General features: G+C 50.3%; 1 protein-coding gene across 2 annotated transcripts in view; it reads right to left on the bottom strand.

The window, feature by feature from the left end:
- SMAD3 (SMAD family member 3) overlaps positions 1–15,649 on the bottom strand; it is a 119,473-nt gene extending 103,824 nt beyond the window's left edge. For both annotated transcript variants that reach the window (XM_082681181.1, XM_082681179.1), the window contains exon 1: positions 15,328–15,649. In XM_082681181.1, coding sequence (XP_082537307.1) covers positions 15,328–15,533 — 206 coding nt within the window. In that variant the 5' untranslated portion in view covers positions 15,534–15,649. The remainder of the gene's footprint in view (positions 1–15,327) is intronic.
- Between the last annotated feature and the right edge of the window lie 893 nt (positions 15,650–16,542).

Raw genomic sequence — 16,542 nt, 5'->3', positions numbered from 1 at the left:
AAACATCTTTAATTAGCTTTGAGATGTTTCCCAGGGGGGTCCTGAGTTAGCCCAGCTCCTAGATCAATAGGAAAATAAGGGCCCATGAGGCCCTGGGACAGGCTCTGTTTTCTCTGAATTGGAATGAAAAAGCATTTGGAGACCTGAAGTCAGTTATTAGCTGACTGTGACAGGAAGACTCCAGGGTATTCCGTGTCTGCAGAATGTTCCATCAGAAAATGACCCCAAAATTCTACAAACTGGCCAGCAGTTTGTTTTTAACCACCAAACATTTATAGAATTCTTATTTCTTCGTCTATATGCTTTCAGAGAAAGTTTCCAGCAGCTTCAAAGCCAGTGAGACGCACAAAGACGCTAAACATGCAATTCAATTTCACAGGGTTTCGAAGCTAAAATACCGCAAGAACCTTTAGAAATTTTCCCCTGGGGGCAGGAGGCGCTTAGCTCTGTACCCTGCCCCCACTCCATACTCAAGGGCAAATTTTTAACCTTCATTTTGTCAACAGGAAAACAAGACTGGTAGTGGGGTGGAGACAGAAATCCGAACTTCTTGAAAGACCTTGCTTAGGTTGGAAAATGTGTCGTCCTCAGGCACAGCGTTCAGAGGCCCTGATGGTCCCCTTCCATGAGTCTCACTTCCATTTGTCCCCCTGAGCCCCAATTTCACACCTGTTCCTAAGCTGCCCCACAGCAGACTGCTACAACCCACATGGTTGGATATTCTGAACACAAATAATGGTCTCTCCATCTTGACTGTAAGCTCCCTGAGGGCAAGATCTGGTCCCTGATTGGTTTACCAACATAACCCCTGAAATCAGCAAGACATCAGATAAGTATTCAGGAGTCTACTCAGAAAAGGAAAACAGTAATCAACAAGTATTAATTGACATTTACTAAGTGCCTAGCAGGTACTGGTGAGCCGAAGAAATAGCCTGGATCTCTGACATCAAAAGGCTTATTACAATCCATTATTTCTGCCAAGACCGCATGTGACAAAATACTGGCGAGATACCAGGAGGCTTCTGGGAAAGATTTCCTTCCTGGATTAAGAGACCCCCAAGGAGAAGCAGCCTTTTCTGCCGCTAGATGCAACCGTGTAGAGACAGTAACTCTTGGAGCAGCTGTGGCCGTCCCTGGATCATGAGGGCTGAAGATGGCAGGGCAGAAAGATGGAAGGCTCCCAAGTCCTTGCTGGTGCCCGAAACCTCCCTGCCTCCAGACTTCTTAGGGGAGATAATAAGCCCTCACACTGGTGAAGATGTTAGTTGGGTTTCAGGTTACTTGTAGCCCAAAGCATCCTAATACAGTGAGTCTGGCCCCTGATCCAGAGTATGGGATGGATCGGAGAGGGAAGGAGCGAACTGGCTTACTGCAGTATCCAGGCGTGAGAAACCGAGGGCTGCCACTAAGGAGGAGAGGGTGGCAATGGTGAGGAGAGCTGGAACTCAAAAGATACAAAAGCACAGTCCAGCCTTACCCACAAGATGGCCTAGTCATCTCCATGAAGCCCGGGGGCCAGTTCCCACGCTGACTCTCCGATGAACTGGAACATAAATAATTAATATTCCCTGCCCATACTCACCCACACACATGCCTCCTTGTGTCTCTGGGGTTAAAAAAAAAAAAAGGAAATGCATCTTGTTCTATTTATAAGACACAGCACAGCCACAAAGGATGACGACTAGAGCCGTATCAGCTGAAGTTCTCCAAGCAAGTGCCAAGTTTGGTTTGAATTTACACTTCACTTTTCTCAGCCTGTAACCAGTCTTCTTTGTCACTCCAGCTGCTCTCCTTGGAGTTCATCAGACAGGGGCTCGCCCACGGCAAACAGTTTGGTTGCAGAGTATAGAGAACTCAAGTCTCTCTCCAGATTTCCAACAGATTATTTGGGGCAAGAGAGGAAGCATGAGGCTTGGACGATCGCAGAAACCAGTCCCATGAACATGGGGCAGAAGGGAAGCAGTGCAAAGCCTTTCCATGTTCTCTACGGAGTCGCATTGACAGAGGGGCTTATTTAGGGCCACATACCCTGGCACATTCCATGCATTTACCAGCATCAAAGAGAGAAAAAAGGCATGCTTGCTGTTATTTTTAATTCCTTCCTCAATGCCTTCCAAAACTCTTCAGCAGAAGGTTTATCCACTACACCCCCACCAGCTCCCAGCCAGTAATATCTTTGAGGCCTCAGCGAAAATGGAGCAGGGGGGCAGGAGAGGTCAGCTCACAGAAGAAGACTCTGCTCCTGGACATGAAATCCCATCTCAGCTGCACTGCACCTAGGGGCATCTCCTGGGTTCCGAAGGGACATGGCCTGATGAGGATGCAGATGTTCTAGAGCCAGGTGAACACCCTACCACCCCCTCACTGCCACCCTCACGTCCCCCCCTCCACCTCCCACTTCTCCCCCCTTCCCTTCAGAGTGGCCATCAGCAGAGCCAAAGGTTCCCCAACTCCTACTGCAGCTAAGTAAGCTCGGGTGCTAACTTGACTATTTTAGATTACCTCTAAGGTCTCATCCAGTTTTAAATTATGTTGCCAACTTGCTGAATGATCTTAGGCAAGTCCCCTCACTCGGAATAGCAGTAAATAATCCAGACAGTCCCTGACACTTTAGCAGTGGCAGAGAAAGCTGCTGATGTAATCCTCCCAGTTTCCCTGGTCGGGTATCATCATCACTGGCCCAGAGGCAGGGTGACTTAGAATGACTATTTATCCAGGTTTGCCTGGACAGTCCAGGTTGATGCCCATTTTCTGGCCATCATTAATGACAGCACTGCCCTTTTACACTCTTAGAAGTGTCCTGGTTTGTTTAATAAATTATATAGTCACCCCTGATTCTAGAAGGGGCAAAGCTTCAGAGGCAAATCCAGCTCCATCTCTTATCATGAGACCTACAGCAACTTTCCTGAGCAAGTTCATGGATTTTGTTGTGAGGATGAGAACAGCAGCCCATTCTTGGGGAGCCTTGGGGCAGGCAACTGGGTGTCAGGAACCAGACCTGAATTCAGATTCCTGTTCTGCCGCTGACCCCTCAAAGCCTCAGCCTCCTTTTTTTTTTTTGCATTTTAACTCCAAGCCGTTTTTATTTATTTATTTATAGCTGTGTTGGGTCTTTGTTGCTGTACGCAGGCTTTCTCTAGTTGCGGCGAGTGGAGGCTACTCTTCGTTGCGGTGCGTGGGCTTCTCATTGCGGTGGCTTCTCTCACTGCAGAGCACGGACTCTAGGAGTGCGGGCTTCAGTAGTTGTGGCTCGTGGGCTCTAGAGCGCAGGCTCAGTAGTTGTGGTGCACGGGCTTAGTTGCTCCGCGGCACATAGGATCTTCCCAGACCAGGGCTCGAACCCATGTCCCCTGCATTGGCAGGCGGATTCTTAACCACTGCACCACCAGGGAAGCCCCTGCTTCCTCTTCTATAAACATGGATTACTCATCCTTCCCAGAAGATGGGTAAAGAAGACCAACCAGCTGATCAATGGCCCACCTTGGTGTCTGGCATATAGTCAGCACCCAGTCCACGCTGCCTGTGCCAGGATCACTCCCAGGTGAGAGGGCTCAGGTGATCAGCCACAGGTCAGCACAGCTGACCCAAATCCTCAGACAAGGCCACGAGCACCAACTCACCTAAGCTTTTGGAACCAGACCCTGCAGCACGCACGCCCTGAGTTCATATTCCTATTGAATTTGTGCATCGTTAATGATTTTCTCTAAGGTGGCGGTGCAAATCTGGGTGTGAACCTGGAGGCCTTAACTCCATCTCCGTCAGGAAGGGCTTTTAGCAATACCATAGAGTTGTGCTTCATAAAGAAATAATGAGCGACACTGCATAATATTTCACAGTCTGCAAAGAGCTTTTCATGCCTAGCTCATCTAAATAAACAACGGCAATCATCCCACCAAGGGAGGCAAGGTTTTTCCCATTTTACTGCTGAGGAAAGGGAGGCTCAAAGAAATCAGGTGACTGGTCTACGGTCACCAAAGCAGGAAAGGGGAGAGCAGGGATCCGAACTTGGGTCTTCTGAATGTAAGCCCAGAATGCTCCACTGCAGGAGGCTGCCCCTTCAGCAGCAGGCCTCTATCAGGGTTCTCAAAAATGGTCCATGAACTAGAATCAGTCTGTGGACACAAAACTTTTATCTTCTAAAAACCTATAAACTTCAATTAACAACACAAAAAAGCTGACTCTAAACAGGTGAGGTAAACTGTATGCAATCTCTCAGTGGTCACCAAAATTTCTGCTTGCTCTCAGTGATAAAATATATGAACTTAAACTATTTTACTCTCTTATTAAGGAATATGATCTGTTTTTAATACATGATAGCATTCGATGAGTCTGCAGTAGAGAATTTAGGTATTTTTGCTGATTGCAGTGTGGTCTGGAATTGGAAAGCCTGGCCTAGGCGATCATCAGTGAAGACACTTAAAACACTGACCAGAGATATTCTACACAAAGACACCGTACCAGGCACAGAGAAGACCCAGGGAGAGGCCAGGTTCTGATGTTGAGGCCTCTGTATGGAGCCCAGCGACACCCTGCTTCATTTCCCAAGGAATCCATGTCAAGAGGCTGGCATGACTCACTGGCTAATTACCTGAACACTTGGGCTCCCCCAGCCCTCCTGGCTGTACAACTTGTCTTCTCTCCTGACGGCCAACAAAACACTATTTTCACCCTGGTCCAGACATAGCCTAAAGCTGTCCACATGGTGGTGTAAGGGATTATGACTCTGACCCGGATAACTCCGGCAGAAAACCTGCTCTTACCAGCCTCGGGGTGGGGGAGGAATGCGAATAGAATGGTGGCTTCAGCCACGCCACTCCCCTAACTTAAAAATCTCCTGGGTGCTTACGGAGCAAGGTCCAAACGCCAAGTCTGGCCAACTGAAGCCCTTGGCAACATCCTTCTCCCGACCCTCTCTGGCCACTCCCTCTTCCACGTTCTGGCCACCCTGCCCCACACACCAGGCCCTTCCACCCTCTGTCTGGCCAGTGCTCCATGCAGCCTTCCCCTCACTCCCACACTCCTATCCACCCTTCAAAGTCCCGCTGGAGCATCACTTCTGTGAAGTCTTCTGGGTCCCCCAGAAAAGAGCTGCTCTTTCTCTGGGCTCCCAACTACCTCTTTGTTCAGCCTTTGCTAGACTGTCTTTCCCATGAGCCCACCGTAACTGTGGTCACCGTGTCCCTTTTTGCCTCTGTGCAGTTCAGTGACAGGACTTTATCTCTGCATCTCTGTATCTCCCGAGGCCCAGCACAAAGTCAGTGCCCAATAAATAGATCCAACAACCAAACGCACTACAGCGGTTGGGCTCTTTGCTCCACCTTTAAGATGGGCGGCTGCCATACGTATCACCTGCTCCCTGATCTGCATTTAATTCACTCTGATCTGGGTTCAAGGTGAGGGAAATCAATCCCTATAGAAGTACCCACAATCCTGCCCATATAATGGTGCCACCTGAGCGGGGCCCCAGTTGTGGCTACATAACTGAGAGGAGGGTGCTAAAAACAGGCCTGCCTCACCATCAATGGGTCCCAGAGCAAGAGGACCTACGAAGGCCCACATAGGATATGTCATGTTTAAATTTAAAAGACAGAAATCAAGATAACAGACTGATAAATAGAACATGTTCTATCATATTGACAAATACCTTGATACAACCTGGGAGGCCGCGTTTGAATTCAGAGTTCTCTGACCCCTCGGTTTTACAGTGGGATGCAGACACTCGGGGAGAGCTGGCCATCCCCAGCATCACCCCACACTTAGAGGGGCTTCATGGACACCCATGCAGACACCCCGAGTCTGAATTCCATCCAATCCCTCCATCTCCCGGCCCTGCCCACCTTGTCAGCCTGGGGCCCACGGGTGCACACACGGTCCACGGCCGATGCAGTCTGCCCTTCCTTAGGCAGATGGGCCTGCAAGCAGGCTTGAGACCGTGTGGGCAGGGAACTGAAGGGTCGGGACCCAGCATACAGTCTGGAAGGAGGAAGTGCAGACTCTACGTGGGCCATCCCTGGGCCCTGCAGCTCTGCCCCATGTAAAGTACCACATCCAAAAGGATGTCCAAAGCATGGCCTACTAAGTGTGAGAGCCCTCTGGCCCCCCTCGAGGAGCAGCCCACGGTACCGCCATCCACATCTGGGTTATCCTGGAGCCGTGAGCTTCTGGCACCGAACAATCTCACCTGACAACCAAGCCAACTGGTGAGGGGGTACTTGGAGCTGAAACTGCTTTCCAACCAGGCCTCAGAAACACACCAGCAACAATAAACATCACGCACTTGCACACACGGAAGGGCAGGCTATCGGTGACGAGCCTGTGAGTCACGGTGTTTCTTCTTCAGGATCTTATACCCCCCACCCCAGGAGCACTGATTCATCAAAGTTTATTTTCAATACTATTATTTTTAGTCAGCCAAACAATTTTTAAAATGATGATGGAGGAGGGGAGAACCACCGAAGAGTATGAATTGTCTTTCAATAGCCTTCCAAGCCGTAAACCAACAAGTGGTGTGGCTGTGGCCGCTTGGTGCGCACCTGCTAGAGGAAGGTCCTCTCACTACATCAACCCATGTTCTCCAAACAGCGAGCCCTGAGAACAAGTGTGTCGGGGGTGGGGGGGCCCTTACTGGAATCTACTGACACCATCAGTCAGATTTCCCCCTTGAAAGGGAAAAATGAGTGTTTACGAAGCACCTACTATGTGCTGTGAGCCACAAGCTATCAATCAAGTACTTGCTCTCTCTTATCTCATTTGCGTTGACTTACAGGAGGTAAGTGGGCCCATGCCCATTATACAGATGAGGCAAATGGAGCTTAATCAATGGAAGCAGATGTCCCCAAGGCTGTCACATAGCCAGTAACGGGCCAACTCAAACTCCGGTCTGTCAGACTCCAGGGCCCTTTGTTTTCCCTTGATGACTCTGCTCTTCCAGCCCACCCACACCCCCCACTCCTGTTCCCCAAGCAATGTTTTAAGACTCTCTTTGGGTAGAGATAAATGGCTACACAAAACATTTAAAGAGGTAGCAAAACAAGCTCACTCACCCTGCCCTTCCAGGCACACAGAGAAATAAGGCTCACCTCAAGTCTGAATTCCATGAGGATGCAGGAAAGTTTACAATGGGGCACATTTGAAGCAAAAGGAAAAAACCCAAACTTCCATCACCAGTGCCTGCTTTCAGCCACTTGTAACTACTCAAAAAGTCCTTTCTGGGTCCATTACTCCACATTTGGGCTTAGCCCAGAGGTGATTTTTTAAGGAAAAAATGCCTTTTGGCATTTTTGAGCTGTGACAGCGTAAAAACAGACCTTTAGAAAACACACACCCAAAAAGCATTACTATTTTCAAAAGTCCAGTCTCAAAGGAAAAAAAAAAAAAACAAAACGGTGACACCTCAGAGCTACAACTTGGCCTGGCAGTCTGTGATGCAAGAGTTAGCAGGGAAAGCCACCAGACTGATAACGCTGTAGGTTTCAAAGGCAAACCTTGACCCAGGGTTTCTTAAACAACCCCCTAGTCCTAACTCCCAGCAAAGCTGTCAGGAGAAAAACTTGCCAGATGTAATCAGGGAGAGCCATGTGATACAGAAAAAGTACTATTTCGGGGGAAACTCACTTTTCATTTCCTAGCTGGGGTTTCAACTTGTAACCTCCACGCCGCCCCACAAGAGGTGCACGCTTACACAATCGAGTACAGCCTTTCTTTATATAGGTGCTTGAAAATAAATAAAGGAAGCTTCCTGGGTAAACCCTGACATATGAGCAAACATTTTCCACAGGTATCCTCTATAATGCCTACCTCTCACATTTCACCATTTTTAGGCAATTGTGGTCATTAGTTTAAGTAAACTTCCTGCTCTGAGAATAGCCAAAAATAGCAACAAAAGAAGAAAAATTGCTCACTGCATCTCAAGGCACACAGCCTTCACTTCATTACCCTCCTATTCAGTTATTTTTATTTTCCTTTGTAGTTATATTTCACTGATTTAGACTCACAGGGTGAGGGAGAGGCAAGGAGGGCAGAGGGGGAAAATAACCAACATTAAAGGCTGAATTATAGTTTTATTACTTTCAACTATAGAAATTCATAGGGCCTTGGGATATTCATCAAGAAAGATCTGTGATTCAGTGATCAACTGGATGCTTGCAAAGGGGAGCTTCTAAAAGGCCTGCATGAAAACCACTTTAGAGTTAGAAAGATCCTCTGATAGAGCTCATTGAGCCCATTTTCCAGTTGAGAACATCTGAGGCCCAGAGATGGTAAGTGAATTGGCCCAGGTGACACAGCTGATTAGAAACAGAGCTTAAGTCTAGAACCTCCTCAGGTCTGTTGACTCCTGCCTCCAAAATGACTCCCCAAAGTTTGTTTATGACTAATATTTCTCTGACCACATTTATGGGGAGAAAAGGCCTGCGACACAAACTTCAGCCTAGTCCAGCATTAGCAAAACTTCTTCATTAATAGGCTTCTACCATGTTTTCGTTTTAAACCAAGTCTCTCCGTCAAAACACTCTGTAGCAGTGTGCCATGGTGGCAGGTTGCTGTTTACAGCTGAGGCCTCAGATAATCACTGCAGACAGTGTGACTTGTGATCTAGATTTGTTATTTCTAAAACTGTTAATTAAGTCAAAACAAAGAATAATGTTACACACACACACACACACACACACACACACGCACACACACACACACACACACACCCCTCATCCGGACTCAATAAACTGCAGAGCTTGGGGGATTTGGTTCTCTGGCATTAAGAAAACAGTACTTACGAGTTAACCAGAGTGAACACATACATGATTACTACAATTCCAAAGGACTCTTGTTGAGCAGCCAGTGGACCAGAGGCTACGGGAGGGCAGAATCGGGCGTCTGCCTCATTCACTGGTGGGGCCCTGCTACCTGGAGCAGGTTTGGGCACCCAGTAGGTGCACTGAAGGAAAGCATAAACATGAATTGGACAAGTTCTCTCGGATCTTTGTTCTAAAACCTGGAATACAGTAAAATTAGAAACCAGACTTCTGCAGGGTGGGTTTAATATGGCAATTTCCAACCGTTTCCAGGAACCACCGCCCTTGAAGATGGGGAGACTGAAGTGGTCAACAGATGATGCCCAGCCCTCCTGGGGAAGAGCTAGTCTCATCTGGCACTGCACAGGACATTCGCATCTGCAAAAGGCTGGTAAGTCTCCCAGGCCCCTTCACCGGCAGCCTTTCTAGGCAGTTCCCTTCCCAGCAGACTGGTACTACCAGACATAGATTTGGGGAAGGGGGCACGGTGGGTTTTGGTTTCTTTTAAATATGTCAATACATCAAAGGAGACAAGGACAAAGTTAATTAGGACTATTCATGAGCCTTGTTGATTGAGAAAGCTGCACTCCACTTTAGAGAGCTTCAAGGAGGCTGGGGGACGGGTGAATAAAGAAGGTGGGAGAATAGGTAAAGGAATAGAGTTGGACTTCAAGTTTTAAAGCAAGCGCTGCTTGCAACATAGATGGACCTAGAGATTAATCAGACTAAGTGAAGTAAAGTCAGACAGAGAAAGACAAATGTCATGTGATAGCGCTTATATCTTAAAAAAAAAAAAAAAAAAAGATACAAATGAACTTATATACAAAACAGAAATAGACCCACAGACATAGAAAACAAACTTACGGTTACCAAAGGGGGAAGGGGGTTGGCGGGAAGGGACAAGTTAGGAGTTTGGGATTAACATTCACACTGCTGTTTATAAAATAGATAACCAACAAGGACCTACAGTATAGCAGAGAGAACTACAGTCAATATTTTCTAATAATCTATAAGGGAAAAGAAACTGAAAAAGAATATATATATATATGTTATATATAACTGAATCACTGTGCTGTACACCTGAAACTAACACAACACTGTAAATCAACTATACTTCAATAAAAATAAATAAATGAAGCAAGCGCTACTTGGTCCTATTCATAAAGGAGCTCATGCAGAGACACGGCTGTATTGTGCATCCAATGGCATTTAGAAACCTCCCAATAAGTGAACAAGTGAAAATTCACAGTTGCTCAGTCCATTAAATCGTGTTAATTTTATTTCCAGCAATTACAAATTTACATTATTGAACCAATATTTATTTTTCAAACTCATTTTAAGTGGATTGCTGATGGGATAAGCTCAAGCCATTCTCTCAATGCCATCGGCTGCTTGCATTTCTCATCAGAACGGTATGACTACTGTATTCCTTGACTTTTTCTATTATTAGAATTGTCATTTGACACTTTACATCCTTGCAAAGACTTCTTAAAATACATTATTAAAAGCTCTTATGTCCATATAGAAACTCAGGTTTATAGGATTTACTTTCAGCGAGTGTTAACCAGAGAAATGAAAAGCTAGGTCACACCAAAAGTCTGAAATTCTGAGGATCCAACATCACCTCCAAGTTGTCCACTTCTTATCGACATGATCCGTTATATTCTGAGCTCATATGTCTAAAGTCACTGTTTCCACCAAGGAAACCTGAATTTCAGGTTTGCAATACTAATGACTCTTTACTTCAAAGCGAGGACACTTTACAGTGGCATAAAATACTGAACACAAGTCACTAGTCGCTAGTTCGGTGCGAGCTAGGAGGTAACAAATTCATAGCAGTGCTCCGTTTAGGGAGAGAAGGAAGATAAAGAAGATAAAGACATCCTCGGTCTTGTAGGCAACGATCACCATGAACCCAAAAGTTCGTATGATCGTACTACAGTCCAGGAACGTCCTTTGGATAATAACTTCTGTCCTCGTGGTTTTCCACCTCACAGGGACTCCTCCCTCCTCTCCCCACCTCCTCCCACAGAATTAACGGTCTGTCCCCCTCATCCCTGGGCATTCTGTACATCCCTTGGCTGCAGCTCATGGCCTGTATTTTGGGCAAGTCTGTCTCCCACTCTAGATAGGGAGCCCCTTGAGAATAGGCACCCTGCCCTGCTCATCACAGTAGGTATTTAATAAATGACTGAATACTTTAGTCAATGAATGAATGATACACACAGAGGTCTAAACATAACACATCTGTCAAACTCTCTGGTTTACCAAACACTTCCACAGGCTTTACCTCCTCCTGATTTTACAGGTGCCGGCACGAAGGCTCTGAGACATTAAGTGAACTGCTAAATCCATCCAGGTATTAAAATGGCAAGATACAGGACCTGATTTCTGTGCTTTTTCTGGAGAAAACAGATGGCTGTCATTATTTTGTTTTCTAACACAGTGACCTCTGTAGTATTTAAAAAACACATCATAATCCCCCCTGCCCCCCAAAAATATCACTCCATTCTAGAGCTCATACTTCTTCTGATGGCTGGGAATAAGGAAGAAATAGACACTCAATGCCTTATTGCTGTTTCCCTTACTGAAGTGTAAGCTCCTCACAGGCAGGGACCATCTCCAATTTATCTCTGCATCCTCCTCCACTTCCTGGAATACTGACTCAGACATGGGAGGGGCTAACACCTATCAATGAATCCACAAAATCCAATCCTGTAACATTCGATGAGGAAGTGTGAGCAACGGGCTGTCTGCAACATGCAGCGGCCCACACATTCAACTCCTGGGTGTGAGCAGCAAGTTCCAAGGTTCCAAATGTCAAGGGAACGTCGAGTGGCTCCTAGGTTTGGCCATACCTCTGAGCCAGCCCCACAGCCAACTACCCGGTGTCCCGCAGAACCCTCCTCATCCCAGCCCTTGTGCGGAGCTCCCCTAATCAAGGTTAACAAGAGAAAGGAGAGGATGTGTGCAAGCAGGTGAGCTTGCTTCCAACAGGCCACAGAAGAATGGTGCTCTGAGCAGCAGCTGAGAGAGGAGGAGGACAGGAGACGCTGAGATGGAGACGGTATTAAAGACGCCCCTCCTACACCCTCGGTCTGTCCCCAGAAGCCCGAGAAAGGAGTGTTAGAGATGGGGATCATTCCCCTTTCTCCCCAGGGTGAGAGCAGCCTGGCAAAGTCCAGGTAGATAACAGGAAGAGGTTGTACCGAAAGAACAGATGCACAGAAAGGGAGGAGAGGGTGTGTGTCAGACCTGGGGTCTGGCTTAATCCTCCCCCTTTTCTCTGGACCTGGTGCTCCGACGCAAGAAAGCCCCAATTTCCCTCCAAACAAACCAGGCCTAAGTTTGGTCCAGCTCTCAACAAGTGGGCCAAGTCATGGGTCCCATCGGTGGAAACACACGTTATCAGCGTCCATCAGAACAGTCGTCTTGAAGTGCACCTGGCTCCTTATCACTGACATAACCTACACACACCTTCTCTACCTCTTGGTAGCAAATGCGATAACTCCATTCTTATACACTGGCCAGGAAGATACCCGCAGCTGTACTCAGGTACGCAACTAGGTGACAAGTAGGATGCTGTTACACAGCTTGCCAAAGTTCTGCCCATCCTGCCAGACCTCAGAGTGCCCTGAGAGCCCCTCTGTTGGTGTATCTAAATCAGGCTCTTACCACTGTCTTGGCACCGGTCTCTTTGACATTCTTGACACCAGTGAGCCTGTACCACTCCAGCTCTCTTGATCACTGAGACAGGTTAGAGCCGGGGTGACAGAAGCAAGTGTGTGTTCTGGGGGACCCTAGTATCCAGCTCTAATCGCCCCATGGAGCTGCTGCTGCTCAAGATTTCGTATCAGCCAAAATAGGCTTGTTAAAATCTCCTTAGACTGAGGGCTCCTTACACCCCAAGGTCCAGACCTCGCAGAGTATTTTTAAGTACCCAGTGCCCCACCCCACACACCCTGTGGGATAACTAGGTTCAACATTTCCTTTTGTCAACTTTCCAAAGCCCTAGTTATAAAAGGCAGTGAGGACAGAACAGACAATTTGACAAGAAACCCCACAGCCTACAGGGCTGAGACACACCGATATCACCAGTGTGAGGCCAGCTAGCTACCTCCCCAAGATGTGGCCTTTAGTTCTCTGCCCACGACCAAAAACAGCAGTAGCTGTTGCCAAGGGAGACAAGGTGACCCAGAGGCGTGGGCACAAAATCCAGGGATGGAAATCCACTTTGTCTGGATCCGCCCAAGGAACTGGGTTTCCCTAACTGAAAAAGATGGAAAAAAATCTGCCTTAGCATTAGGTCCTCGCCAGGCAAGTAGAAGAAGATGGCCCAGTCCTAACAGAGTCATGAGAAGGCCAAGTTAACTTGAACTCTCAGAGACACCCAAAGCGTTCATATGCCTCAGGCTGCGCAGGACTTTGGAAAAGGCAGGCCGTAGCTATGCTTCCCCAGAGGGCAAACTCCTACCTTGCCAGGCCTCTCCTCCAGGCTGTCACCAGCCCAAAGACTGAACACTGGCGACCTTACCAACAAAGATCCGTGGGGCCCAATCCCCCTGGTTAACACTGCTCGAGCCGGCAGCAAGGAATGTATTCAGAACCTTCAAAGGGAGGAGCAGCCTGGGCCAGCAGAAGATGCACATTTGGTCAGAACTGCGTGTTTGCTAGGCCGAGCCCTTTTCACCTCTCTCCTCCCTAGGTTTCTCAACATTAAACGTGGGATAAATCTTAGGCCTAATTACCTGATCTATTTTCCAGGAGTTTCTTTTTCTTGATCTCATAAAAGCATGTGAAAGTCCTTTGTAAACTGTGAAACACTTTACACAGCTGCTCCTTTTATAATTGATAGCTTTTTTTTTTTTTCCTGTTTCAAAACATAAAGCACTTGTCCTCGATGTACGCAGGCAGGTAAGAAGGCAGGTTTTGCAAAGCCTTCCCCAGGCTGGAGAAGTATGACATTCATTCACCCTACTCCCCACCCTTCACCCAAAGGAATAAGGAAAAATGAAGAACTAGGGCTGGGACCGGGACCTAGGGCTCACTGACCGTCACATCACACCACCTCCTGTGAAGTCAATTCTGGCTCCCGATCACACACCCAGAACACACTTCCCGGGCGGCACACTGCCTTCCCTCCCGCTTTATGGACTGGATCCACCCAGTTTTGAAAAAAATTATTATTTTTCAAGTCAGCACTCCCACCATATGTGGCATTTATTTCCAGAGGAGGCCTGGGTTCCCGTGGACAGATGTTGCTTTGTGCCTGCCTGACACGGATGGCAGCCCTCGTACAGCTGCCCCAAGCAGGTGGCCAAGGATGGAGTCTACTCCTGGCCCAGCAGCAAGGATGACAATTTCTGTGGGGCTCTGGCCTTGGGGACCCTCTGCTCATTGCTCTGCAGCCTGGAACCCCAAGAACATCCCCTACTCACACACACAAACTCTCCCTTGCTTCAGAATAAGACTTTTAAAGGGGGCTGAGAGGGAGGGAACAGGAGGCTAAGGTGCCCCCCCAAGACACCCCAATTCCCAGCCTGGCACACCTCAGCTAAGAGAAGGCCGTGGGGAGTGAAGTCACTGACCCCTTCTACCAGCCATCTGTGAGCTCCCGCCTGACCTAGCTGGCGCGAAGTGGAGGATAAAGGAGATCCAGACAGATGGCAAAGCGCTTTGGGAAGGAGGGCTCTGTAGGAATGCGAGGGCCGATGCGAGGCCCACTTTGGGGTGCGTGTTGTTATCTCAGCTCTGAGCCCCGTCCTTTGGGCATCCACCCGCAATCTCAGACTGAAAGGTGGGCAAAAAACAGTCAGGGGAGGTGGAGGACAGGACCCCACTCTCTGCCACTTAACTCTCTCATCTGAAAGCCAGAGCCCTGCACTGCAACTAAAAGTGCGTGTGTGCGGAGGGGGCGGGAGATTGGCACAACCGAATCTAAAAATACTCGATAAAAATGCTAATCCCGAAGGCAAAGAGAGAATGAAGAAGGAATCTGTCAATCACGAGGCTCCCGCTCCTCACCCACAGCCCCAGCTGTACGGACTGCATTCCTGTCGAGGAGGAAAGAAGTAGGGGGACAGGAATGAAGAAAAGAAAGGGAGAGACACCACCACCTCCACGAGCGCGGGCCGCGGGGGCGGGAGGCGGCGGCGGAGGAGGGGCTCCGGCCAGCGGAGCTGAACAAAGCGGGCCTCAAGTTCTAGCCCGCAGCTCCCCGGCGTGGGGGCGGCCGATTCCTGCAGCACCCCTTTCCCGGAGGTGAAAAGCGAATGCGAGGACTAGGAGCGCGAGTGCCGCGTGGAAGCCCCAAGCTCTGAATCTTTGCAAATATAGAGAAGGTTTTGTTTGGGGTCCCCCCCACCCCCTTCCTGCCCACGTTCCCACCCCCCTTACGCGCGCGCGCGCGCGCGCACACACACACACACACACACACACACACACACACACGCTATCCCTCCCGCTCCTATCCCACCAGGCCGTCCTCGCCACGCCAGGGGGCTGGACGGGCGCGTCCCAGCGTCCCTCGGGCCCCCACCTGGGGATGGTGATGCACTTGGTGTTGACGTTCTGCGTGGTGATGGCCTTCTCCAGCTCGTCCAGCTGCCCCGTCTTCTTGAGCTTCTTGACCAAACTCTTGACCGCCTTCTCGCACCACTTCTCCTCCTGCCCGTTCTGCTCGCCCTTCTTCCAGCCCAGCAGGCGCTTCACGATCGGGGGGGTGAAAGGCAGGATGGACGACATGGCTGGGGAGGGCGCGCGGGCGGCGAGGAGCGCCCCCGGCGGGGCTGGGTGCGGCGGGACGCCGGGGGCGCAGCGGGGTGCTCGGCCGGGGAAGGCAGCGGCCGCCCAAACTTCGCCTCAACTCTCGGCGAACTTGGCCGGTGCTCCCGGCCGGGCCGCGGCGCTGCAGCCGGCGGGGCTCGGCGCGCGGCCCTGCGCCCCGGGCGGCTCCCAAGGCGGAGAGAAGGGCGGAGGGGCGGCGGGCGGGCAGGCAGCAGAGGCGCGGGATCGGGAAGGCCCCGGACGCGGGGCGGAGACGGCGGCCGCGGGGCTCGGAGTGGCAGCAGAAAGTTTGGGTTTCCGCACGGGGTGGCTGTTTGGGTGCCGCCTCCAGGAAGGAGAGTCCAACTCCCAGCCAAACTTTGCTCGCCTCGCTCGCTTTGATGCGCAGATCCCTCCGCCTCGGTAGCCTCGCCTCCCACTGCCCTCCTCCTTCCCGGCTCGCTCGCTCGCTCGCTGGGCCGGCCCCGGGTTTGCGCCGCGCTCCCGCTCCCGCCCGCTGCCAGTCTGTGTTTCATGCAAATCCGCGTGCAGCCTCCTTTCCAAGCGCTGTCACCGCCCCCTTGCCGCCGGGGCTCCCCGCCTTCTCCCCCGCGCCCTGCCGCCTCCTCCCGCGGGCGCCCTGCCCGCCCCCCGCCTCCGGGAGGGCGCCCGGCCTTCCCCCGCCCGGAGCGGAGCACGCCCACGTGGGCGTCCGGGGACAGCGGCGGCCCGGGCTGGAGCGCGCGGGACCCCGCGCGGCCCCGACCTGAAGGCCGGCGGGCGCCAGGAGGAAGTCGTGGGAAAGGAGCGGCGAGAGGGGCCCCAGGCTGGAGGGCCGGGCTCGGGCCGTGGCGTCTGCTCTCGGAACCCACACTCAGGAAGCTCAGTTGGAGTGGCGGGCCCGAGAGCGTTAGACTCGCACGAACGAGCGCCGTCCGGCCGCAGGCTGGCGGTGCACCCCCGGGAGGACCCCGGTCCGAGAGAGGGC

The sequence above is a fragment of the Grampus griseus genome (genome assembly GCF_964374135.1).
Source record: "Grampus griseus genome assembly, chromosome: 2".
Classification (NCBI taxonomy): Eukaryota; Metazoa; Chordata; class Mammalia; order Artiodactyla; family Delphinidae; genus Grampus; species Grampus griseus.
The sequence above is the reverse complement of the archived record's forward strand: the minus strand, read 5'-3'. Positions and strand labels throughout refer to the sequence as shown.